Raw genomic sequence first — 27,002 nt, forward strand, 5'->3', positions numbered from 1 at the left:
CACCGATGCAGAAGCAGCCGAGGCAGCTGCCACGGAAGAGTACGTCCGGCTAATCGTTGAACGGTCAAGACCACGGCCAATGTCCCTGGAAGAAGTAGCTAGAGCCACCAAGGACGACGACTGCCTCCAGATTGCGATCCAGGCCGTAGAATCTGGCGATTGGAAGGCACTCCAGAGCCCAGCGTCATTTCGCACCCCAGATGCCCAGACTGTCCTGAGAGCCCTGTACCTAGTCAGACACGAACTGTCCATTTCAGCCGAAGGATGTCTCCTGAGGGGCCCTCGCCTTGTGCTGCCCAACAGCCTTGCCCAACAAGCCGCCTTGCTGGCGCACGGATCACACCAAGGGATTGTGAAATCTAAAAACAGACTTCGAAGCAAACTGTGGTTCCCAGGGCTCGACAAAACCGTTGAAGAAGTGGTCCAGAGATGCCCAGTGTGCCTAGCGACAAGTCTACCTAACCCCCCAGCACCCATAATCACCGAAGAAGGTCCTACTTCCCCATGGGTGCGAGCGAGCGCAGACTTCGGCAGCCTCCCCGGCGGCAGGTACATGCTTGTTGTGGTAGATGATTTCTCTCGCTATCCTGAAGTGGAAATCGTGGCATCCACGGCGGCGTCGGAAGTAATCCCAAAGTTTGAAAAAATCATTGCCACCCACGGGCTCATGAAAGAAATCCGCACAGACAATGGACCCCCGTTCAATGGCAGCGAGTTCCCAGAATACCTGCAGAGCCACGGCATCAGACACAAACGGATAACACCAAGATGGCCCCAAGCCAATGGGGAGGTCGAGAGACTAATGAGAACTCTAAACAAAACAATCCAAATTGCAATAGCCGACGGCCACAGTTTAGAACTAGCCCTATACCGGTTTCTCCGAGAATATCGCTTGACTCCCCATTGCACCACTGGAGTCTCTCCAAGTCGACTCTCCTTCAACCGAGCAATTCTGGACACTATCCCGCACCATCCCACGTGGGAGCTAACGCCAGCCCCCAGAAACCAGTCCATGGAACAACGCACCAGGAACAACCAGGACGCCTCCCAGAGACGGAGAGCGGCGGAAAGCCCCATTCAAGTCGGGGATACAGTCCTAGTTAAAGACCGCCACCCTGGCGGAAAATTCCGTCTACCATTTGAACTTGACCCCTGGAGAGTGACGGAGATGAAGGGGACAATGATCACCGCCACAAGAAATGGAGAGGTCGTGACAAGAAATATTTCTTTCTTTAAAAAAAGTGCCCGAAAGGGGTGATGATCAAGGATTGGACGACTGGCGCCCAGCCCCTCAATGCAGACCGTCAGAACCAGCTGGAACGGAAACCCCGATAAGCCAATCCGGCAACGCCACCCAGAGCGATCGAGAACCCAATGGACCCGCAGAAGACCCCAGCACCAGCGAAACCAGAGACTCTGAAGAACCATCCCAGACCGTAGCGGAGGGGCGGAGCCAAGCAAAGTACAGTCTACGTCCGTGCCCCAGACCATCCCAGAGGTATCGGGACTTCGTGGCACAGTGCTGGCGTTGAGCAGACCGTGATTGTGACCCCGCCGAGAATAAAGTAAGACTGTTCTGTTGTTGTGTTTTGCATGTGGTGGGTCTCACGATGTCTCCAAGGACTCTGCCGGCGTCACGTTCCACAGAGACTGTAAAAGAGAGTACTTTATGTGTGTTACAGCACACCCAATGACTATGAAGCGATTGGTGTGCTGTCGTTGCTCCAGTTTTGTCTTATTCCCAGGTAAAGGAGGAATGTAGTGTTGCTGGCAGTGGGGCGTACCACTGCAGCACACGCCCCCTCCCACTGTTGTCCTGTTTGCCCCTCCAGCGTAGAGGGGTTTGGTCAAGTCCAACGTGAACGTTGGAGACGTAAGGGGAGTTAATAAAAAGCCCGGGGCCCCGGGCGTGGTTAAGTTAAGTGCTGACCACTAACAGCACACGTGTGTCCTCCCGCCTCTGATTCCTAGGCCTTTAGCTAGGACACTACACCCTCCTATTACATGCCGCATTTTTTCCTGCGTTTACCAATGCCAGTATCTCCTCTGCCAGCCGAAATACTGTTAACATACGCTTTTGGCAGAACTATTTTTGTAATAAAGTTTCGCCTCTTGTTGCTTTTTACTCTTGCAGCATATTTATATAGCAATTTATCACCCGGAGAGATTAATTGATTTGCATATAATCAATGGATGTTGCGCCACCCAGCTCTGAACTGGGATCCTTCGCTCTCGAGTCAGCATCTGCGACTGCTGCGTCACATCCTCTCCACTCCCGTGGGGGCTGGGGTTGGTTTTTCTCGTCTGTGTTCCTGTTAGAAGATGTGGTGGTGGTGGTTGTGGTTCTGTGAATCATGCAGTTGTTGGTTTAGTATAATAGTAAAGATGGCGTGTCTCCCTGCTTCCTCAAGGGAGAATTATGTATTTTTCTGAAAGTGACACAACTATTAACTAATCAATCTAGGTGTGTATACTTTTATTATGCTGATATCCTGATTGTTACCATGAGGTGGAGATCTTGCACTTCATTCACAGGGTAGGCTGCTTTGCTGACTGAATGCCGCTGCCCGCGTCCCACGCAGGGGGACTTCAGCAGAGCAGCCACCTTAGTGGCCACTAGTCAAAGCTCCCCCCCCCCAACCTGGTGGTGGGGGGGGTGGGATGGCCAGGAGGGGAAGTCTGCAAGATCCCCTGCCCCTCACCACGGTCGTCATGTCGCGCGGCCAGGGGAGGGATTACCTGTGGGGGCGGGCTGGGTACTTATGCCCCGGCTGCCCCTGGCTCTGCCTCTTTTCCTGTTTCCGCCCGCCTGAGCGCTGCACCCACCCTATCCTCGTACCCAGCGGCTGGACAGGCGGCGCAAATGTTTGAACGTTTTAACATTGTTCTTTGTGTTGCAGGCGGAGTTACAGGGCGATCTGGAGGCAGACGGGTACAGTGAGGGTACCTCTGCGGCAGACTGGTACAGTAAGGGTACCTCTTCCTGGCACAGTAAGGGTGCCTGAGCCAAAGACCTGGAGCCGCAGGAGGTTCCGGGAAACCGCGACGGCGCCCCGTTAGTCCTTCGGGCGGTCGGGGGGCCTGAACCGACCGGGGGTGTGCCATACCGCTCAGCCATGTAAGGGGCGGGAGTATAAGATAAGGATCTACAAGGTGCTGCACTGTCCGGGCGTCGACCCACCGTGCTGGCTGGCTCGTTAGGCAGGCGGGACAGCGAGGGGCTGCCTGCCTTGGATCGCCCGTAAGATAACCCACCAAACGTCATACGTTTGTTGTATGAAATAAACCTGCAGCAGTTCTCACCCATAAACTATGTGTCCAGTGTATCATTATGGGCAAAATGTGCATGATGTTGGGTGGGAGCGGATGACTGTGTGGGCACTATGGGGCGGGTCCTTTGGGGCAGGGTCTTATATTATTTTTAGGTTTTATCTGCACAGCATTTAACTTGTGCTTGTATTGTTTTCATCTGCCATTTACCTAGTCTGCCATGGCTGCACCCAGTTCAACCCTACTTATCGGATACATTTTTTTTACTTTGACCTCCCCCCGCCCCTTTATATTCACGCTGTATAATACCACCTGTAACAGCACCATATATTGTCTTTCTCAATAAATAACTCGCAACATTTTTATTGAGTTTCAGTAACTTACATTGTGCAACTACTCACAAAACGACAAATGATAACGATGTATTTTTATTATTGATCACGTAGGCGATACCTAATTCATTTACCAATGTTTGTCCCTCCCCCCCCCCTTACCTATCAGGAGCACGGAAAAAGGATAAAGCAGGCAGAGAGAACATGACAAAAATGTTGCGCAGTGTCCTGCAGGAGCAGGTTACTGGCAGTTCAATCTCTGAGCCACACAAGTCCAGACCCTGTCTGCAGAAGCCTGCTGAGGACTTGGGTTTTTGCAGACAGGAATCGGAAGGCAGGAGACTCGCCTTGCAATCGGTAGTCTCCCACCTGAATCAGGAGGGTTAGCATGTATGCACCAAAGCTAAGATTGCACAGAGCCTGGTGAGATCACATTCAAAAACCTTTGAAAGAGACTGGCACCAGTGTTGCTATCTATAAAATAGGGCTGGATGTACAAACATTAAGAATACTGATTTCCTAATTGTGATTCTCTCTTAATCGCAATTAGGAAATCGGTATTCCTAATGTATGAAACTCCTTTAGAGTTTCATTTGGGGATTCCTTGTAGTTCGCAAATCGACCTACCTCATGCATTTTAGAGCCCTCCGTGTTAGCAACTCGTAATTTGCATTTATTTGTGGCTCACAAATTGCAAAACTTTGTGATTCCCAAATGGGTTGCAAAGGACCTGCCTCATTAATATTCATGAGGCAGGTCGCATTTTGCAACCCATTGGGAATGGTTGTCGCTCGCAGGGATGGTTGCCTGCTGGGGTTAGCAGACCACATCTGTGACTGCTTTTTCAGTTTTTTTTTTTAATGCTGCCTGTTTTCCTTAAAGGAAAATGGGCTGCAAAAAAACCTAAACTTTTCAGTTACATTTTTTAAGAGCAGGCAGTGGTCCCTAGGACCGCTGCCTGCTCTTAAACATTTTCGTTGCTAATCACAAAGGAGACGTTTGGGACTGGCTTACCATTTACCACCAGTTTGGAACTGGTGCTACATGGTATTGTTTTGTGACTGCATTTGCGGTGGCAAAACAATCTTGCATCTCCCTGTGACTCGCTATTAGAAAGGGAACGCCCTTGACGCACCCTTTTCTAATAGCGACTCACAAAACCTATTTTGCAAGTCAGTTACAGGTTACCGATTCGCAAAATAGGTTTGGTATATGCTACAACCCTTTTTAGCGGTCGCAAATGGGCCAATTTCATGTTTGCGATCGCTAAAAACTGACATCTGGCCCCTAATGAGGTAGGTCGCAGTTTGCTACCCATTAGGAATCACAGCCATCACAGGGAGGGTGGCCTGCTGAGGTTTTTCTTTTTTAAATGCAGCTCGTTTTTCTTATAGTAAAACATGATGCGTTTAAAAAAAAAAAAATAAACCTTGAAGTTTAATTTTTTTAAGAGTAAACAGTGTCTTTTTAAAAAGTAGGCAGACACCCTAAACATGCCCCCTCCAAATACTGAATTGCAAATGAAAAATGCGATTTGATAACCAGTTACCGAATTGCATTTTGTACATTTGAAAAAGCAATTTTCCTGTTGAAAAACGCCCCGACAGGAAAAATGCTTGTACCTCTGGCCCATATTTACTTAGGGTGCATCTAGGATGCTTAAAAACATTGATCAGCTTGTTAATGGCTCAAAACTATACAAGTTATGTGAGTGAAGAAATGTTGTACTAGTCTGCTCTGCAGGATATGTTCTCTGTGTAAAAGACCATTGCCCTTGCTGACTTCTGTGAGAGATACCATGCTGTATTTGTTCTGTAAGGGAGTAATTCTTGGACTGCTGCTGCCTCATTTGTACCTGTCCTGTGATGCAGAACGCTTTTAGTTCTGCTGTCGTAGCTGCAGTTGTCCCCTGAAGGATGGAAGCACGCACTGTTTCTTCCCAAGGTGTACATGTTGTATAAAGAAGGGGTTTATCCCTGGCTCTTGCCCCATGTTCTAAAAATAACAAAGGATATTTGGATTACACTTCTATACAGTGCCCAGGCCAACCAGAATATTTTGTGGGGAACAGGGCAAAAACTAGCTGTGCGCCGTGACTCTGAGACCCCGGTTTCAATCCTGGCTTCCTAGTTTGACAAAATTCTGTGACCCTGTTCAGTTTTCTTTATTGCACCACCTTTTCCAGGGCCATCACTTAGTGAGCAAACCTCTCTAGTGTGTAGTTTGTATAGGAGGCACAAGATAACAGTTTTGCATCTTGGGTCACTAATGAAACTAGCATAAGAGAAAAAGAGGAAAATGATGTCAAACCAATCCAGGATCTGAATTGCACAATGTCAAAACAGGAAACCTTGATTTAATCCCAGCTTTCAAGCTTGACCAGTCTGTGGGACCCTATTACTTTTCTACACTCTGCCTCGTTTTACATGATCATCACATTTCAGAGCATCTTGAAATAATTCTACTCTGGATGCCCACAATACACATCTGTTTTGTATATGGTTTAATTGACCATAATGTTGCTGTTGCTCCATTTTTTAAAATATAGGCCTTGTATAAGAGGCACAAAACAATGTACTTGCTACTGGAGTGATTACAATCGTTAGGGCAAAAGTGATGTGTTCACTAATTCTAATAAAGGCCTCTCAGTGTAGCAATATAGTCTAATGTGTAAAAGTGAAACCATCCAAACGACGCCTTTTTCATTTAAAAGTTCATATCTCAGCTATAAATAAAGTGGCAGTCTGCGAACTTTCACCTGGAAAGAAGGAACAGACTGAACTAAGAGTTCCCCGCAGCCTCTTTAGCACTAGTTTTCCGGACAAGATGCAAGGAGGGGGGCACGCAGGTGGGGTCATGGAAAACCATAAGATCCAGTTGTCACTGTCACTGCCCTATTGCCACTTGCACCGAAGCACGAGATGCTTGGATATTCAGTGTGGCTTGTGGTCTCGACCTATGCGTGAACGCCACTTAAACCCAATCAGCTGCGAGTGGGGCTGGTTGGATGGCCATGCTTGTATCATAGGGCTGTGAATACAGTGACCCTCTCTGTGAAACATATGGCACTTGCTGACAGCCGCACAAATAGAGCATTGCAGGTGGCCATCTTCAAAGAGAGTGTCCTGTGGAACTGTGGAAATTTACCCTACAGGCCACCCCTCCTCCTCCCCCCAGGCCCCCTCCCCCGCCCCGCTTCCGCCCCCCCTCCTCCCCAACTCTGACACTGGTGAACATGCCCTATAAAACGGGGCCTGTTTCATTGTATTTGATGTGAGAGGCCTATAGTCCAGAGAAAGATGCGTGACCCCATAGGGGTAATATCTGAGAGTTGAAACATTTTGTCTCAAAAAAAGAAGCATTTCTGTTGCTTGAATTTCCTGCCGCTCATATTAATCTTGTGGTATGGAAACGCCCCACAAATAGAGCTGGCAGTTTAACAAAGCAAGAATATAAATGTTGATGGATGGGCATGACCTCACCCAAACAAGGTATCCCGTAACTAGAATACTGTCGAACCAATGAAGAATAGTTCCCTCTTGCTTTAAAGTGCTAGCTATGGAACATACCAATAAAACCTACAAAATTAAGTATAAGTATATGAATGTATGGCAATTACATAAGAGGTTCCACTTTCTTCCAGGAGTTTTGTAGTTTTAAGTCTGTTTATATAGCATGTTAAACAATTCTTCAATGCCTGTCACTCCCTCTTTAATGTTAGTTATCTGTGTTGTATCCGCTCTGTATATGTGATTGAATTGTGTGGTGCTCATTCTGCTACTGCCACCTTAAATTATTATTTGTGCTGTAGGCTGTGCTTCTGCTGTCCTTGTTGTACCTTAATTGTGCCGGGAAGCTTGCTACCAAACATTTCATTACACAAAAAAAACCAATTTACTTTGCCAATGTTTGATTCAATGAATGATGTGAGTGAAAGTGTGAACACTCACGTACTATTTGAGCAGAGGTTACTTTCGTTTTACATGCAAAACTAGCAGTTTTAAAATGGAGTATATGACTTTGTTAAAGTTTAAACACAAGTGACAAGTGGTCCATGTTATGTATAACACTGCCAGCCAATTCGGGCATTTTAGACAACAGTATTTAAATTCTGGAATTTTCGGCCCACAGTGAAAGTGTTAAAAGCAAAACTGCAATCCCCCTATCATAACATGTCTAAAAAGCCGGAGACTGACAGACGGAGAAGGCAGAGAAAGCCTCTCGAATGGAAATACAGCCTTTTAATGAGCTAGTTATTTGTCGGAACAATGCAAGCAGCAGAAGCGGCTGGACATCTCTGAAAAGACACTGCAAAAGAAAAATAATGTGCTGGACCCCCTCTTCCTGAGGGGAACCTTGCTGTGATTTATCTGGAGCGTCTGCATCTCCATTGTGATGCACACTACCTTAAACAGATTTTGCAGGTGCCATCATCCTACAAGGGCCACCACTAGGTAAATCCTCATATTACCATTGCCCCTCCCTTTGGACCACTTCCTTGAGGCCAAGACAACTTGGTCCCCGGCTTGTATAGGTTTCCAATGATTTTAATCTTAGTATACTGTTTGACTCTTACCTTTGTCTCAGATTAAAATGGCTAAATCCACTGCTTCTTTTTTATCAGCACTCAACAACACAATTCCTCACCTCCATCTCGAAGGCCATTTTCCTGTTTTCCCAGCTGTCTTTTCCTCTAAGTTGGATCCGACATCACGTCCACATGGGCATAGCAAAATATCTTCTTGACATTTTTAGTGATCAGGGACTCGGGGATCTGTCTTCTGTGCCTAAAGAAATTTGACCACGTCTCATCTCATCTTTCCAAAATTAATTGGCTACGTTCATCCAAGTGGATATCTTTTAAAGCACTTTCCAGTGGTTCACAGTGTCCTGTGTTAGAAGGGTTCTCTTTACTTAAACATTCTTGTTTTTCTCCCAATCACATTCTCTACTGTGCCCTCAGCAGCCGTTCGCAAATTCTTCATTCTTTACGCACTCGCTCAAGCAGCTGTTTTTTTCTCTGGAGCTCATTTCCCCATAAACTTTAAGTACATTTTAACATCGCTTTCCATACAGATCTTGAAACCCACCTCTTTACACTTGAGGGCTGTTCGGTGATAGATACATTTGGGTAACTGGTCCTTTATTAAGCTCAATAATCCAATAATCTGGTCCATCCGTGAAAGGAACTTTTAGCATTTTATGCAAAAAATCTGGACTCTACAAACTGATTTTTAATCTTCTCAGTAGGATTTTAATGGGGTAGCTGTGTGGTTTCGAAATGCATGCATAGCTCTTCTATGTTGTGGTGATAAAACCGTTTAGTTTTCTCTAAAGGTAGAACTGTGCAACTAACAATCTTACCTTTTGGGAACTTTAACTAATGGCTCCCTTGGCAAAGACAGCATAAAAAAATATCTCTTTGAAAATTGCGTATTACTTAAAAACGTCATACTTTGAGTCCGTAGTTCGTTGGCAGTGATACACAATACGGGATATTTTATCAGTTAACTATGTGAGGTTCTGTGAAGAACGTGGAATGCCATGGAGAGAATTACAAAAAAACACACCAAAAACTTCATCCTGACCTTAGCGGTGGACATGCTTGAGCCTTCCAATGGAACTTTGTGAAACTATTCTATTAGGTACATTTAGCTTGATGCGTCTTAAATATATGGGTTGTAGAGAATAGAAGTCCTAAAAAATTGTTTATATTTTTCACCATATTTTCTTGAAAACTCAATTTAATTCCGACTAGTGATGTGTTCTCTCCGATCTGCTACATACTTTTGAGGCTCCGCTCTGGGGATTTGAAGTAAACCTTTGATTATCACTGTTTTTCTTGTAGGTTTCAAGGAGATACCAGTGATGAAACCAACCATGTTGTTGACAGAACTTATTGAAGCTGAGAGAGCTTCCAATGCTGCAGAAATGTTATCCTACACAATGAAAGATGCTGTTGTTGAGATGCCTACTGTAAGTCTAGAAATACATATTTTTGTTTATAACTTTTGCTATATGATTTGGCTGGTAAGCCATCAATTTCTATTGAATTTGCAAAGTAAATAAATGATTACTATGAACACAAACTGTAGTTAATTAAATTCCAATTATAATCCAAGGTTCAGAATATTAGAATGTACACAATTCCCCTAATCTAGTTGTTGCTCCATAACAATGATCTATAAGATATAAATTCTGTATTCCACAGTTAATAGTGTACCCATCAGCTAAGTCCCCATGATGGAACACATCATAAATCAAATGCAGCCATGGGGCACTCTTCCCTGCATGGTGCTGTGCGCTGCTTTAGTAACTGCCATGTTTCTGAAGAGGCAAAGTAGACAATGTTGTGTATAATGGTTATCGCTGGAAATACCTTAATAAAACATCATTAAAAATGTATCTTCGGTTTAAGTTGAATTGTCAATGTAATATTTGGTCTCTTTTGAGAATAGTAAAACAGAAAATATACCTTTTTATATGAATACAGTGCATTGCAATTAGTCACAAGATCAATGACTAATTTATATCATGGACCATATACATCAAAGACTGAGAATTCAGCTCGAATAAAGCCATTTTTCACAGGTGGTGCCGTTTTACAAGCGTTTTGGCTCCTTGATCAATATCCATTCACCAATACCCTTCCCTCCCTTTGAATTTTTAATAACTGACTTGCCTTCTTCTTCCCAAAGCACATTCTACATTTACATTTTGCTTATCCATCAGATTCGACAAATGTGTTACCACCAATGCTGTCTTAACGTGAAGACAATTCCACTGAAGTTTGTGGGGAAAGCATCCATTCTTTCCCTACACTAGTAGAATTCATCCAGATATGCGTGGTATAGTTTCTGACCTTTCCTAATAGGACATCTATGTTGTTCTTATGCCAGGCATGGCCATTAAGCTAAGTGATCCTATGTACCCCTACAACCACCCAGGTTCTCAACACGTTGTACAGCAACTCTATTAAAAAAAATGTGGACTTACCATCTTGCATAATCATCTTGTATTCCAGAACATGCTGTATTCTTTTATCATGAGCAAGTTGAGATGCTTTGTTGTCTGATCTGATTCACAGGGTAATTATTGGCAGAAACCAATAATGTATGATCACTTAACTGAAAGGAAATAGTCTATATGCCCAGTCTGCAGTCCTCAGTAGCCTGTGCATTAGTGAAAGGTGGCACGGATGCTTGAAGCAGCTGCTTCTTCTTTCACAGTTCAGGCAGCACCATACATTTTTACCAGAGGGCACTTACATCCCCCTTCATGCGGGTGCAGTGAATTTCTGCCCCTGCCTGCAAGGGGCTCTCTTGGGGGACCATTATAACCCCCTTTTTTGTCTCCAGCGGGCTACACTTCAGGGGCACACTGTGCATCACCTCCTTGCGGTGCACAATCGGTGCACATTCTTATAGTCTCTGCCCCCTGCATCCATAAGACGGCGTGGGTGGAAAGGCAAAGTGCTGTCTCCATGCAAATGAAGGCACACTCTCTTAGGATTGTTATATGTGCTAGAGGTGCACCACCGAAATTTGTATTATTCAATGGGCCCGCAAGCATTTGCGCCCCCTTCTGTAACACCAAAGTGACTCAGGAGCATTGAAAACAGGTTCACATGATTTTTTTTTTTTTTTTTTTTTAACCCAGGGGCACTTTATATGACAAGCCCCACTTGTAATTTCATTTCATGCACCTGTACCTATTTACACCTTATTTAGCATTGCCTTCAGAATTTGGGCCTGGATGTTTAAGAACCGAAGAACAATCTTCCACATAACTCTTTTCACTTTGTTAATATTCTCAAAGAAAGTTACCTTACTTTTCGAGGTTGGTGAATATTCACAGCTGAAACGTTTATTGGTAATGAAAAGAATGCATTACATTTTGAAGGTGGCAGATGTTTCATATTTGTGGTTTTATATTTTATTAGGCCGTTAATCTATCTACATCAGATGTGTTGAAGATTTCTAAACAAAAAGATATGTTGTTTAAAGAGCTGGAAACTTTCAGAAATGTAAGAAGGACCCTAGAACAGCTACTTAAGACTACTGCCTGTTCAAAGGTAAGTTAATATAAACACCAGTTGGTCGACTGCGAGCAAAGACTTTTTCACTGTCACAAAAATATAAGTAACTGCTATATTTATTTAAATTGCCAACCTGTGTACATTTTCGCAGCACATGGGAAATTCAATAATGTGCCATTTACTGCTCTCGGCAGAAAAGCTCTCCGTCTGAGGCACACTCTGTGTAGACCTAAACTGCTGAAATACTTTGTGCCTACTTTAGCTGGGATAGATTATGTTCTTTGCCTTTTAATAGAATTTGTTGTTAGAATGAAATCTACTGTTCATTCTTAGTAAACGTTTATAGCTGAAAACGCGTTTTATATATTTACATAAACGTTTGTGTTCTACTATATTATATGTTTGGTGCATTAATGTTTCCACTGCAGAATTCTATGCATTAATATTTAAAACATTAACATATGATATTAATCTTTAAACTCTTTTATACTGTTTAGTGGTTTAAAAATATAATTTACTACATATTAAACGCACGAGACAGCATTTATTTTGATTGGATTTCATTGATACTTGCTAGAGGAATATAGAATAGATACATGTTTGAGGAATTATCTTCACATTCAGGTAATTGTTGACAATCGCTTCTTAATATTCATAGGTACCCCTGCTCATACAAGAAATCTTCTGTGTTTATCCTGTGAAGTATTCTAGTTTTTTTGACAATTCAGAAGAATCCTCATAACTTCCAGACCTTTTAAAGTTTCTAGCCCTCCATATCCAGACCTGTAAGAGGTATGGTTTCATCACCCATTTTACTGTATATAAAATGGGACAGATGGATTGCATCATATATTTAACATTAGCTTGAACAAATGCTTCATGCATTCGTTCATGCCTAAAGTTTTTGGAGATAATCCTTAATTGACCGAACACACCAGCCCGAATCCTAGTTGGTCCAAGTTCCAATATCCATACGTGAAGTAAATGTACTCTTAATTAATCCGATATACTTAACTTGGATGCCTGTTTCTTTATCCACATTCATTAGCCTTTTTGAAAGTACATTGGTTTCCTAATGGAAATGTATATTTATAGGGCAACATAGTATACTGGTCTCAATGCACCCTTTTGACATCTCGAACATGTCTTTTTATGGTAACCCAGTCTGTTTTTTAGTCAATTAGAGTTCCCATCCCATTGTTCACCCTTTTAGTCTTGTAGCAGGTCATATGAACCATTATCAGTCTGAGGATCTCAATAATTCAGGAGGAGAACAGTTAACAGTTATTCCCTTATTAGAACATTCGAATGTTGGGAGCTCCATTGAAAACAATGGAGTGCTCTAATGGCCGGTAGAAGCCCTGAGCTCCAACATTCCAATGTGTGTTCACAGCTGTTGCTGTGAACAAAAGGCCACACGGAGCCCGAGGGGATTTCAATCCCATCAGGCTCCAAGAGACCTTTGTTTTATAAATTAGAACAATCTGCCCTCTAGGGGCGGAATGTTCTAATCGCGTTAGAGCCCTCCATAGCGGGTTATACGGGCCATTAAAGGTGCGCTCCCTTGTTAAAGGCCCTAACCTTTGGCTCGGGCCTTTAATGTTGGAGTGGGCCTTTAATGTCTGGTAACTCCCACTACATAAGGCTCTAAGGCTATAATAGAGCCTTCAGTTTGTTGAGCACTCTATTAAATTAATATAGTATAGGATTTTCAGAATGTATTGTAAACCCTTCTGATTGAATCCTGGAAAAGTAGTTACATAGTTTGTTAGATCTTTGCAAGATATTTTTCTGGTACTCAAAAAATTTCTCTCTACCCTCAAGGAAATATAACATTGGAAATCTTCTCTGGCATAACCCAAACCTTGTCATTGGTGGGAAAGGAGATATGGAACCACTGTCCTACAATTACGCCCCCTAAGAAATATATAAAATCAAATGTTTTTAAAAGGACCCATTTTTTGTGTAGCAGGGCAGTATTTTCATTGAAATTCTGATTGCCAAAATGCAAACCTGTCATTGAAATGCTGAAAGGAAACTGTTGTATATTTTATACTTACTTCAATATGTCTACTTGGTGTCTGTAGTCAATTACTGACTGAGGTTTCTGCTTTTCTGGTGAGTGCCCACTCGTTCTCCTCTGCTGGTATGCATGGCCGTTTGTCCATTTCAAGCCTGTTCCCAGTGTTTCCATGCTGATCTGTTCTTCCCTGTGGCATTTTCCCTTCTGATGACGAATTGGAATCTCCAGGTATCAGTATGTTTCTCTTAGTACGTCTTCACGTCAACGTGCAACGTTGTGAAAAGTAAAACGTCATGTCAGGAAGCCATTTTGAGGCTCTTTTCCCTTTACATTCTGGTTTCCCATGGTAACACATTTTACGGAACTACAGTAGACTGTCCGTTTCACTTCATGAAGCCCAAGTTCATCACCGGCAAATCTAATTTCCCCTCACTTCTTGAAATAACAAATGGTGAGTGGAGCGCCTTTAGTTCCCATGTATGCGCATATGCTTAGAGAGAAGGAGAATGAATGCATGCAGGTGATATATTCTGAGGCCAAGCACGTCTGTTTTTTTTTTACGTTTATTGGCGCACTATTTGATAGACACAGGTTGCGCAATGGAATGTCCTTTGAGCACAGAGATCGGGAAAAAAGTTAAAGCATTCGTAATTCTATAGCAGGACTGGAGGCTTCTGATTATGCTTTCTCATTTCTTTACTGCACAAACAGCAGCCAATGAAAATGAAACTACAAATGTAAAAAACATTTCCCATGAGGCTTTGAACCACGCCCCCAATACAACAACCAATCACAGTGGTAATAAGCATATAAAGTATAGAGACACTAATCTGGCCTCCTCTTTCTTTGCTGCTCCGCAGCCCAGATAAGTGCTCTTTACGTTATATGCTTATTCTGCTTCAAGGCAGGCCTCATGTTGTAATTATCGCTCATGGCGCTTATTCGCTGAGCATTGCTATTGTTACTGTGTGTATTTGCACTGTATGTGCACGGTTTTACCTTGTATGCAGGTTTTTTGATCGTATTGTGCTTCTTAAGTCTACGCCGTTGTCGGCTTCCTTTTCCCCCTCCCCCCGACTTCGGAGCGGATTTTCTCTGGCCCACTCCGTGTCGGTTAGTTTCCCTTTGGGGCGGGTGTTGCGCCAGTAGGCTCCCCTTCTCTCCCGGTTGCTGCTTCTTGACCGCGGCCGCGTCGCTCGCGGTCCGCGGCTTGGAGGGACTTGGCCCCCCCTCGGGGAAGGAGGCGCACGTCGGAGCTCGCCGGACGCCCGGCGTGCGCCGTCGGTGACTCGCGCGCGTCAGTGTGCGAGCGCAGCCCGCATCTAGTGCCTGCAAGACGCTCTGCCCCCGGCTGAAGTGGGGAATCACTCAGTTTGGCCAGGAGCCGAGGGGCCGTTTTTACCATCAAAAAGCAGCGTTTTCCAACACAATTTGCATCGGAGCTAGACAGCATTAACCCCTTGTTTCCCAGTGAGTGTGGAAGTGGGTCAATTTTTGGCAACCCTTTTCTAAGCCAGATAGGGGTTGGTTTTCCCTCCATTAGTCCTAGAATTGGACTTATACGTCTGAATTTGAGTTACTTCTTGGTATTTCCGGCTCCTGTGCCTGGGCACTTCCCCTGATTGACGCCCTCTCCTGGGCTGGCAATTGTGCTTCCCTCTGGGGATTTAGAGTGGAATTTACAATTCCTTGTGTATATGGCAGATACGGAATACTGCGATGAGGAGGGTACTGCGTGTGATTACCAGGGCACAGAGTATTACGAGGAGGAGTCTATGGAGGATATTATTGACAAAAAACTGGACGCTAAACTTGATAAGGCCCTTTACTCAGCCCTGCTTCCCTTAGCCAAGAAACTGGAGCTGTTGGTCCCTGGTAAGCCCCTTTCTCTTCCTAATCAAGACCAATCCCCCCCCCTAAGAAGGTGGCTATTGATGCGGCCTGGCCCCATGCCCAGTCCTGTGACAAGTTATATAAATCCAAGGAGTCTTCGGCTGGTGACCAAGCCTTGCCGTCCCGCCCCCCCCCCCCCCAGATACTACCACTACTGGCACTGATACCGATACCAACTCCTCTGATGCTGCCCCACGCAAGCGCACTAAGAAACGTAAGCATGCTAACCCCCCTGTCACCCCTTTGCCCTTCTCTTTTGACCCATCGGACATTGTGCACCCTAGATCCTCGGATTGGGTCCTCCCCCCTGCTGTGGCTGAATACCTGGAAACTCGCCTCCGTAAAGGTTTTGACAAAGAAGTGAGAGCCCGACTTAAGTCCGAATTCCCCCGTCCCGATTTGGCCCACAAGGTGGCCGTCACCCCAGACATTGACATTGACATTGACACTTCTATGGCTACTTTCCTCAAAAAATATAAGAAAGACCCCAAGAAGGGGATTGATCGCGCGCTCAGGGCGTGTCAAGATAAGGTCCTTGACCTTTCGGATCCTTTGGCCAAGATCCTGGAACTGGCTCTTAAAGCTCAGGAGACTGGGGACGCTATTCATCCTGAGGTCTTAGCGGGCTGGGCACAACGTGCCATCTGCATGCTGGGGAACGCCAACTGCGCTCTAGCTTCTGAGAGACGGAAGTCAGTCTTGCTCCGGATTGACCCTCAATTGGTCGAACATGTCTTCTTCTGAGCCGGGTCCTCTGGCGGAAGGGCAGTTGTTTGGAGACAACTTTGTGAAGGATATTGCGAAATGTGTTAATACATTCGCGTCCCTGGATAAATCTCAGGCTTCCTTGAAGAGGGTGTTGCACCAGGTCTCTAATAGGGCCGGACGTGGTAGAGGATGCTCGACTGTCCGCTATTCTAATACCAGTCCTCAAAGGGGATACACACCCAGACGTGGCAGAGGCTACACGCAAGAGCCGGACCAGGCCGGTTTCTACCCGTCAAGATCCCGCGGCTTCAGAGGCCGCTTTAATCAAGGTGTCAACAGAGGTTACAAGAATTTCGACAATCAGTCCTCTGGTAAGTCCCTGGTGCCCCTTGACTCCTTTGGGGGGCAGGTTACGTCATTTTGCAATGAATTGGTCGAACCTCACGTCAGATGCTTGGGTCCTCCAGACCGTCCAGGGCTACCAGATAGAGATGTTAGAATGCCCCCTCCAGGTCTCCCCCCCCCTCAGCCTCTCCTTTTTCCCGTCTAGAACAGAGTTTTATCGACTCGGAGCTGGAAGAATTGTTAGCCAAAAAGGCTATTGCTGTAGGACCCTTCCTTCCAGGAGGCTTCTGCAGCAACGTCTTCCTCGTACAGAAGAAAGGAGGCGGTCAGCGCCTAGTTTTAAATTTAAGGGACTTCCATCCTTATGTCACTTATCGCCACTTCAAGATGGAGGGTATCCATCTTTTACGAGACCTTCTGTTGGAAAACAACTGGATGGTTCGTTTAGATTTAAAAGATGCCTATCTGACAGTCCCCATCTGCCTCTCTCATCAAAAATACTTACAGTTCCCTTGGAAAGGACGATGGTACCGTTACAAGGTGCTTCCCTTTGGTCTGTCCTCGGCCCCCTGGGTGTTCACCAAGCTTCTAAAACCTGTGATCTCTCGCCTCCGAGAGATGGGAGTGCGTCTCATTGTTTACCTAGACGACATGCTCCTTCTAGCCCAGGATCGGTCCCTTCTCCTCACCCACTTAGAGTGGACGACGTCCCTTCTGCAGAATCTGGGGTTCGTTGTCAACACCAAGAAATCGGTGGTAATTCCGAACCAGCAGATGGAATTCCTAGGTTTTCTGATAGACTCAGTCTCAGCTCAACTCCTCCTTCCTATTCACAAGATCAGGTCCATCAAGAGAGAAATAACATCCACATTGACCAAAGAGATGATCTCCTTGCGGGTTCTGGCGAGGATTGTGGGCCTCCTGGCTTCGTCAATTCAGGCCATTTTTCCGGGCCCCCTACATTACAGGGCCCTGCAGAGACTAAAAATATTTGATTTACAGAGGAAGTTTCATTACGACCATCTCATTCCTCTTTCCCCAGAGGCCCGAGAGGAGCTTCAGTGGTTGCTAGAACACATGTCGGCCTGGAACGGCCGAGCCATCTTCGGCGCAGCCCCAGATGTGGTTGTAGAGTCAGACGCCAGCCAGTGGGGCTGGGGCGCTCGCTGTGGAGACTTAACCACAGGCGGACGGTGGTCAACAGACGAACTCACACTACACATAAACTGTCTAGAGTTGTTGGAGGGTCCTTTGCCATCAGGTCTGTCTCACCGCTGAAGAGCAATTGTTGTATACTCCTTCGAATGGACAATGTCTCAGCGGTGAGATACATCAATCGGTTAGGGGGGACGAAGTCCCGTATGCTGGTGCACATTGCAAAGGAATTTTGGCACTATTGCCTGGATCGCAAGATCTCTGTGGTGGCAGAATACCTTCCGGGGAAATTCAATCAGGTGGCGGATTGGAATTCCCGGTTCCTTCGAGACTTCAGCGATTGGAGACTTCACCCATCGCTGTTTGCTCGGATCATGACTATGCGAGGCCCTTGTCAGAGGGATCTGTTTGCCTCTCGCCTCAATGCCCATCTTCCCCTGTTTTACAGCTGGAGACCGGACCCGATGGCGAAGGGAACGGACGCGTTCTTACACCATTGGGGGCAACGGAGCAATTATGCCTTTCCCCCGTTTGATCTGATCCCGAGAGTGGCGGCCTTTGTGCGCCGGCAGAGGGCGACGATTGTGTTGGTGACCCCGTTCTGGTCGACTCAATCGTGGTTTCCCACACTGTTGGAGTTATCTGTGGACCTTCCCTTCCGGCTCCCAGTTTTCCCGACGCTTCTGCAGGATCCAGTGGGAGCTTGCTACCCCTTAATCCTGCAGAATCAGTTAACTCTGATGGTGTGGACGCTTTCCGGAGACATGAATGCCTTGCAGGCCTTTCACAGGAGGCTTCCAGCTTTATGGAGCAGGCGTGGGCTCCTTCCTCCCGGAAACGATACTCTGCATCTTGGAAGAAATGGGTGGGTTGGTGCCTTTCAAAACAGGTGGATCCCGTGGGATCAAATGTAACTGATGTTCTGAATTTCCTGTCTGTATGTGCAGCTTCAGGCCTGGCTTACAGGTCAGTGAATAATTTCAGGTCTGCTATTTCTGCTGGACACGATCACATTGATGGTAAGCCTGTGGGGATGCATCCCTTGGTGTGTAAATTACTTAAAGGGGTTCGGGTGGCCAACCCTCCTCGGCCCAGGTATTCCACGCTTTGGGATGTTACAAAAGTTCTTAACTTGTTGGAAACCTGGCCCGATAATGGTGATTTATCCTTAAAACAGCTTTCTGCCAAGCTTACTATGCTACTGTGTCTTATTTCATGTCGCAGAGTTTCAGATGTTAGAGCGCTAGATTTGGCTGGTGGGATGTTTTCTCCACAGGGTTTCTCCTTTGTTATTACACGACGAACTAAGACTATGTCACGCTCAGTGGAGTATCCCGCTTTTCCACATAATAACAAGTTATGTGTTTTGCGGTGTCTGAAATGTTATGAGGAGCGTACTATCGCACACAGGTCTGATCCCTTAGGCCAGTTGCTCATCTCTGTTCAGAAACCCTTCAAACCAGTCGCAGCGGCTACTTTGGCCAGATGGGTTAGTTGGATTATGTCAGAGGCTGGCATTGATATTTCGGTTTATGGTGCTCACTCAGCTAGAGGTGCGATGGCTTCAAAAGCTTATTTGTTGGGTTCCCGCTTGGAGGACATCCTCAAAGCGGCTGATTGGTCTTCGGACTCCATGTTTAAAGTTTTTTATTATAAACCTATTCCTCATGTTTCTGATACTGTGTTTGGTGAGCTTTGAACCAGCATAATCAGAAGCCTCCGGTCCTGCCATAGAATACAAAATGTTCTAGCTATCGCGACAAGAATTTTAGATTCTATTAAGGACACGGAGGCGAGGATTATCCCACCCGTTGGGACAGTTATGTAACTGTAGAGTTAGTCAAGTTATGTTGTTTAACATCTTTATACCCACCCAGTGAGAAATGTAGTGGTGGGCTCCTTTTCTCAAACTTCTTTTTCTATTTTAGGAAATGACTCCAACAAGAGTTGAGTGCCTTCGTTGGATTGTGTTGCTGTACCTTCCTGGCGGAAGATGACCCCTTCATGGTTACGGATTGTTCTCTGTTGAGAATTCTTAAGGAACTGTTTTTCTCTCCGTTGAGAGTTCAAGACTTGGTTATTATTACGAGACTGTTCGCGCAAAGAAAGAGGAGGCCAGATTAGTGTCTCTATACTTTATATGCTTATTACCACTGTGATTAGTTGTTGTATTGGAGGCGTGGTTCAAAGCCTCATGGGAAATGTTGTTTTTTACATTTGTAGTTTCATTTTCATTGACTGCTGTTTGTGCAGTAAAGAAATGAGAAAGCATAATTCTCGCCTCCGTGTCCTTAATAGAATCTAAAATTCTTGTCGCGATAGCTAGAAAATTTTGTATTGTAAGCACGAACGAGTTGAAATTGAAGTTTTCTTTTCTTTTACAAGTGTGCCATCTGGTGGAATTTTAAAGTATTTCATGAGTTTTTGTTTCCTTATCTAAGATTGTCAGTACAGTGAGGTGAAAGCGATATTTAAATAATCTTTGTGTGAAGAGGCTGAAGTGCATACAGTTTTGAGGCACCAAGATGGAGTGCAGAAACAGTATTATTGGCATTACAGCAAAATTCTTTGAAGCAAATTTTTCAAGATAAGGTAACTCAGTATCATGACAGGATTCATCATATTCCAGCGTTTTGAGAGAGCAGATATAAAATAAAATAAAAAATCAGACTTGAAGTCATAAAAGACTATATCTCAAGAAAAGAAACGCAACTGGGAAATTTTGCAATGTGTATTTCAATATTGACCTGGAGAATACTTTGGCAAGTGAAATGCAAATCTAATTTTAACCAGGACATAGAATTGGGTCTCAAACTCTGATTCAGAGAAAACAAAGTACTGAGGGAGTGAGCAACAAACCAAGTCCCAGGACCGGAGGGGGACAGAGGTCCCAGAATCTAAACCGGGAGAGGACTATGGACGTCCCAGGACCGGAAGGGGACAAATGTCCCAGAGCGGAAAAGTGAACAAAGGTTCAAAGTGGAGACAAAGGTCCCAGAGAGAGAAAAAAGTGAACAAAGGTTTAAAGTGGGGACAAAGGTCCCAGAGGAAAAAAAGTGAACAAAGGTTCCATAAGGAGACTAAGGTCTCGGAGGAAAAAAAAGTGAACAAAGGTTCTAACCTATCTAAACGGACAACGGATGTTCCAGAATTTCTACCGGGAGTGGACAAAGAGTGTCACAGGACCGGGAGAGTTCACGACTGAGATTCGTGATGGGCAACAGTTCCAGTACCACGGTTACATAATGGTTCTCTAAACCGGGATAAGTGTTCCGCGACTTGAACCAAGTGTAGTACTGAGACAGTTTTTCCACAAAAGGGAAAATGTTAAGGTAACTTTGAGGGCCGAACCACAACCAGAGGTCCTCAACCCGAGGAAATGAACCAAAACCGAGAAACCTGGTCCAGAATTTTATTTTGGACCGCAAGACTGCAAGAGAACTGGCTCTAAATGTATCTTCTGGAACATTCTTCCAGAACTGTTCTTCCAGAACTGTTCTATCTTCAACAATGAGCGAGAGGCCGCGATGGACAAACACTTATCGGAGAAAGTAACCTTTCTATTTCCGTTTTTGATGGCCACAATGACGGATTGTAGAGAGTAGACTGGCTCTTCATGTTTTGTCAATCGAAGGGGAGAAGGTGGTCATCATGATCATCATCTTTCTCATCTTGATCCTGATTCTCTTCCTTCGTGATCTGGAAGTCCATGAGGTCGCTGACCTCCTACGTGTTATATGTTTTCTTCTTCGTGTTTTCCAGATTTTCTCTTACAATGTGTTTGAGTCTTTCATTTGTGTTTTATCTGTAAAGGGAGAAGATGTGTTGTATATTTATACAATATGTCTACTTGGTGTCTGTAGTCTTTCTTAGTGTTTCTATCTTCTCAACCTCCCATAGTACCTAAGAGTGTTCTATCTGTGAAGATTCCAGCCTTGGCAGTTGATGGTCTGGTCAGCTGTGAGGTTTACTGCTCTGCTGTCTAACTTAATAAATATATCTTAATAAACTGAAGACGTGTCCTGCTGCCTACCTAATCTACTTACAACAGAAACCATGTTGCGAAAAGTTCTGTATGTTGAAAACTTTCTGTGATAACTGTACCCCGGAAGCTTCATACATTCTTCAGTGGTTTAATTTTTCAAGTTAGGTTTCCTTTTTCATGTATGATTTCATCAATGATTTCAAATCTGGATACTCGTCATGCGTCCTATTTCAAGTCCTCTCTGTTCATAATTACTAGACATCCCCTTTGTTTTTTTGTGCAATGGACGTTTGCTTTCAGAGTTCCCATCACATACAAATGATTGGTGTGTGGTAGGTTGCTTGCAATTTTTGTTTGTGTAGGATAAGCTGCTTGAATCTTTTATCAACAATAGTTCATACCTACAAGATTCTCAGGTCTCGCGTTAGCGAACACCTTTTAATGTTACTATAATTATATGGTTAATATGCTTACTTACAGGGACTGTTAGCCAGCCGTCTTCACCCATCAGTCTGCTTTTGTGCCATTTACATTCTTCTTCGACCAACTACAACAACAGCATGGGACAGTGAGCCCCTCACTTCAGCAGTTTCCTAACTTCACAGCGAATGACGACATTCTTCCCTTTCACTAGAACCATATTGACATTCAAAGTAATTCCTTTATGTGCGAGGGATTGCCATGGCACTGTTTGCTTTTTGAACCAAAAAGAAAATTTGGTCCTTTAGCCAATGCTTTATTTTTAGATTGATGAACTTCATGAAAAATAAAAATGTCCTTATACCAGGACAAAACAAGCGTTCACGAAGCAAAACGGCAGGTGGACAACACCAGGACTGGGTTTGAGTTGAGAGAACAGGAAGCAGTGGCGCTCTGAGCAATGTGATTACTGGATTGAAATGTTCGTGCAGTAGGCACGCGGTGCAAAGCAGGACAGGGGAACACAAACCCAAAAGCAAAACAACTCCTGCAATGGTGTAGGAAGGCCTAAACCAAAATAGAACAACAGATCCTGTGCACACGCAAATGAAGCACGTGGTCCTAGTGTCAGGACTCGAAGTTACGTGCAGAATGAAAATTACGTGAAAGTTCAAAAAAAGTCAAGCACAAAGGTTCGTGTGGGTGAAGAATATTTATAAGTCAATTGTTAGTCAGTACAGAGAATACAGTACATTAGTCAGTACGAGAATAATAGCCAGCCTAGGCTGGTTATTATTCTCTGTACTGACCAACAATTGACTTATAAATATTCTTCACCCACACGAACCTTTGTGCTTGACGTTATTTTGAACTTTCACATAATTTTCATTCTGCACGTAACTTCGAGTCCTGACACTAGGACCACGAGCTTCATTTGCGTGTGCACAGGATCTGTTCTTCGACAACACCAGGACTGTCGGCATTGCCAATGCGTGTTAATGTGGCATCTAGGTTGCTAGGTCTACTTGATTTGACCATTTCAATCGCATTTTGGTAGTGGGTATAATGGTGGATATGTGACATGATTGAGAGTTCAGGGTACAGATTAGATTTTTTACATGTGGCTTTAATGTAATAAAAATATCTACATCTTTTACATTGAAAAAAACGAAATATATGTACTAGTTCAAGAAGCGAAAAGGGGCTGAGGAAGTTAAATATAAACAAGGTCAGTCCAGCAAAAGAATCATTGTGAGCATTTTGGTGGAAAACAAATTAAAGATGTTATGAATCAATCGACCGAACTCATCAAGTTTTAAGCTTGAAGAAAACATGACATTTAGAGTTTTGCGACCATGACAACATGTTTAAATAATGAGATTTAATTTGAAAGTCGTCAGCCATGAAGCAAATCAGATTATAATGTCTTACTCTATTTTCAAAGCAGCAGCCAGATACAGATGAGACAATTAAATATATTGAAGTTTTACTGGATATGGTACTTGAGGATGAAGCGGAAAATGCTGTAAGTATTGTTTATGCAAACAATATATGCTTTTTTTGTTATCTATACCGATTGTGGACTTTGTGATGGAAACTGTACCTTCGTATGAGACGTGTTTTGTGAAATATTTTGTTCCATCTGCGAAACTGGTATATTAATGCATTGTTTTCAAGAGCATGAGACCCAGCTTCAGGCTGTCACTTGCTAAAATGTATGTTTACTCAGCCGTGAGGGGCAAATCAATAGCACAACGAAACGTTTACTGGATCATGTATGTTTTGTGAGTGGCAGGGGTTGAGGCTTGAAGAAGGTGTCAATGCACTCATCTGAGGGAAAATTGTATGATATCCACATACCATATACACAGTAGATGAGCTTGGAAAATGGGATTGTTTAGCTTTTGCTCTGCTTGGCTATTTCACAGCATCTGTATGCTCCAGTCAATGAGATGTCCACTAGGTAGGTCTTTGGTGCTTAGGGCCGGAACATGACTCCGGCGCCTACAGCGCGTGTGTTCAGGTGAACCTTCAGGCCATATGAGACCGAATAGCGAAGTTGTATGTTGCCAAACGCTTGAAGACTCCACGCCGTTTGAGGTCCAAAGGTCATGGTTGAAGTCTTTGGTTAATTCCAAATAGGAACACAAGAATTCAAGTGGGACTCTGTCATTTCCTGCTAATTTCAAGCTCCATAGAAGGTGCAAGGATGTAAAAGCACCTCTTTGTCTTACTCGCAAACTTGATCTCCTTTCGAGCCAATTCAGAAACTTGTCCCAATGCACTTCGACTTTCTGCGGCCATCGGCGACCTCGCAGCAGATAGAACAAGCATTGGCATAGCCAAAAGGTCTCGCATTTGGGATCTTATAAGTATTTAGTTTTGCAGCATAATATCCTTAATGCAAACAACATCAGCTGTTGCATGGCTAAACCTTGTACCTTATAGTTTTTAGCCATGCAACAGTTGAGGTTACGTATAAGGTCCCAAAAGCAATACCTATTGCCAATGCGAGTGATTGTTTATTAAAGTCTTAAAGCGCTAGAGACTGTGGAAGCCCATGTTGGCACATTATATTTTGTATAACACCTCTGAGACAAGCCTCGAGCCTCCCTGTCTGGGAAAAGCCCAGCTCTCTGCGGCCTCTGGTGAGCGATGTCCGTCAGGTCCATGGACAAGCAGTTCACTATCCCTCTGACTGGTGAAGCACCGGTGGAACTTGCCCAGTGGCCCCCCGATGACGTCATGGAGCCCACAGGCATGCTGACCTCACAGTTTACAAGAGAAGGCTGAAAACGTGTGCAGCTCAGCGGTGAAGGGCTTTATAGGAAAGTGAGTTACCAGCAATATATAGGTATATGGGTAATGTAAGCATGTATAGACGCTTATATGAGGCCCACCTGTGACTCTGTTGACTCTGGCAGACCTTCTACAGGTTTCTACAGGATCCGGTTACTAGTGCATATGTTCTTTGGGAGCTATTCATGTTGGTGCCAGTTGCACCTCGGATTATTTTTTGTTGCCAAGTTGGGTGTGATGGTTTCAGCTGATATTTTTATTTAACCAGTAGAATTTCTCTAGTTTCTTGTGTTGCACGTCCATGGCCTAGCGCCCAAAAACCCATAAATCTCAAGCGGGCGCTGCTGAAACAATTTGGATGTCCAGTTAGAGGGTGTCTTGGTTGAGAGTGTGCCAAAAGCCACCGGAGTTGGTGAGCGGGTTGGTCAGATGTGCACGGGTGCCCGTCACGTTGGCCGTTGGTGATGTCATGGGAGAGATGAGAGTGATGGGTTGAAGTAACCTCCAAATGCAAGGCTGGGTGGGACGCAAGACAAGGGTATGCGCTTCGAGAGCCATAGAGAGGTGGGGAAAGAAAGGCACGGTATTGGCTAGACGCAGAGAAGAGAAGAGGGCGAGGAAAGGGAAGAGAGAAGGTCTCTTAAACCGAGACAAACAGGTGAGGGACAAGAAGTTCAGAGTCTGCGAGGCAGACCCTCACATGTGAGGCAAGGCATGAGGCAAGATGTGAGGTTCGCAAGGTAAAAAGAAACAGGTGATGGAGAGCAAGGTCTTTGGTCTGTTGGACAAAGAAAAGACGTGAGGTATGTGAGGCAGAACCTCCTGTTGGCGGGTGGTAGGTGTCTGCCAGGCTGTAGCCAGTACAATCCTTCGGCACAAGCGGTCACAGCGCAAGTCGGAGGAGTTTAGTGGCATAGGAAACCCTGTTCGCAATCCCAGCGCACGACTCCCCACTTGACAAAACGGTGTGATCCTGTGCATGGATTTACCAGCACATCTGAGGGAGTTTAGGAGAATGCATCACCACTCTCTATTGTTAGCGCTGTAAAAAGATTGTGCATTCACACTCTGGAGGGAAGACGTTCAGCTCCAAAATAGCCGGGCTCGCCAGTAAAGGAGGAGAGAATGTGGCGTAAGGGCCAGAGCTGTCACACTGGAACTGAGGAACTAGGTTCGAGTCTCGACGTCAGCTCAACATCTCGTGATTCTGGGCATATCGCTTACGCTTCCTGTGTCTACAAAAATAAATGTAACTGGTGCTCGTAGAAAGCGCTCCAATAACTTCGCACTACATAAAACTGCATAAAAAAAGGGAGGAAAAAAGCTTGACCTTTGAATCCAGCGTGCACCATGCATGCAGTGTTCCGATGAGACGCGTCCTGTCCGTCCGCCGCCGTCCATCAAACACTTGGGGAAGTGAAGGTTGGAGTCGCTCGTTTCACAACAAGGACAGAAGCAAATGCCTCCCCCCCCCCCTCCCACCCCCCTCTTTCGGGTTACTGTCGGGGTGTCGAGGTTTGTGATGACCCCAAGGCGAACCACGGAAGAGGGACGGCAAAGCCCAGGGGCAAAAAGGGCACAGCATTTTTCTGGAGTTTCTACTGCAAAGACTGGCATGCGCTGTTTTTAAAAAAAAAAAAGTAGGCTGATCTAAGTAACAGAAAAATTACAAATAGTTTGGTATTGGGGAGATAAAACATGTTAATGTTCATTGCTTGCACCTAGGTCAAATAGACCCTTCACATGTCTCATCTTTGGTGACCGAGTACGTTGTTTTCCATAAAAGTAAATGGCAGGATGTTTAGAGTTATTGCCTAAATATGTCCCATGTGTTTTTTTTGTGAGAGATGTTTGTAGTTTATATTTCCTAAGGTTTTCAGTATTGTTTACTTTTTGCGCGTGATCAATGTCCGATTTGAAATAAACCTTGTAGTAAACAGTAGAGTCTGCCAAGAAGCTGACGAGGAGGGAGGGGAGAAGGGAGGGGGTAGTGAGAGCAGACAGCAAGGGGTGGAAGAGCATGATTCGCGCGCT

General features: G+C 44.7%; 1 protein-coding gene across 14 annotated transcripts in view; it reads left to right on the forward strand.

The window, feature by feature from the left end:
• Positions 1-27,002, forward strand: part of ODF2L (outer dense fiber of sperm tails 2 like) — a 362,023-nt gene that overhangs the window by 43,890 nt on the left and 291,131 nt on the right. For 8 of the 14 annotated variants that reach the window (XM_078645461.1, XM_078645363.1, XM_078645402.1 and 5 more), the window contains exons 2-4: positions 9,451-9,578; positions 11,545-11,676; positions 23,614-23,694. In XM_078645461.1, the coding sequence (XP_078501587.1) occupies positions 9,471-9,578; positions 11,545-11,676; positions 23,614-23,694 (321 nt within the window). In that variant the 5' untranslated portion in view covers positions 9,451-9,470. The remainder of the gene's footprint in view (positions 1-9,450; positions 9,579-11,544; positions 11,677-23,613; positions 23,695-27,002) is intronic. The other 6 variants (XM_078645469.1, XM_078645410.1, XM_078645382.1 and 3 more) reach the window with 2 other exon arrangements.

The sequence above is a fragment of the Lissotriton helveticus genome, chromosome 1_1, assembly GCF_964261635.1.
Source record: "Lissotriton helveticus chromosome 1_1, aLisHel1.1, whole genome shotgun sequence".
Taxonomy (NCBI): domain Eukaryota; kingdom Metazoa; phylum Chordata; class Amphibia; order Caudata; family Salamandridae; genus Lissotriton; species Lissotriton helveticus.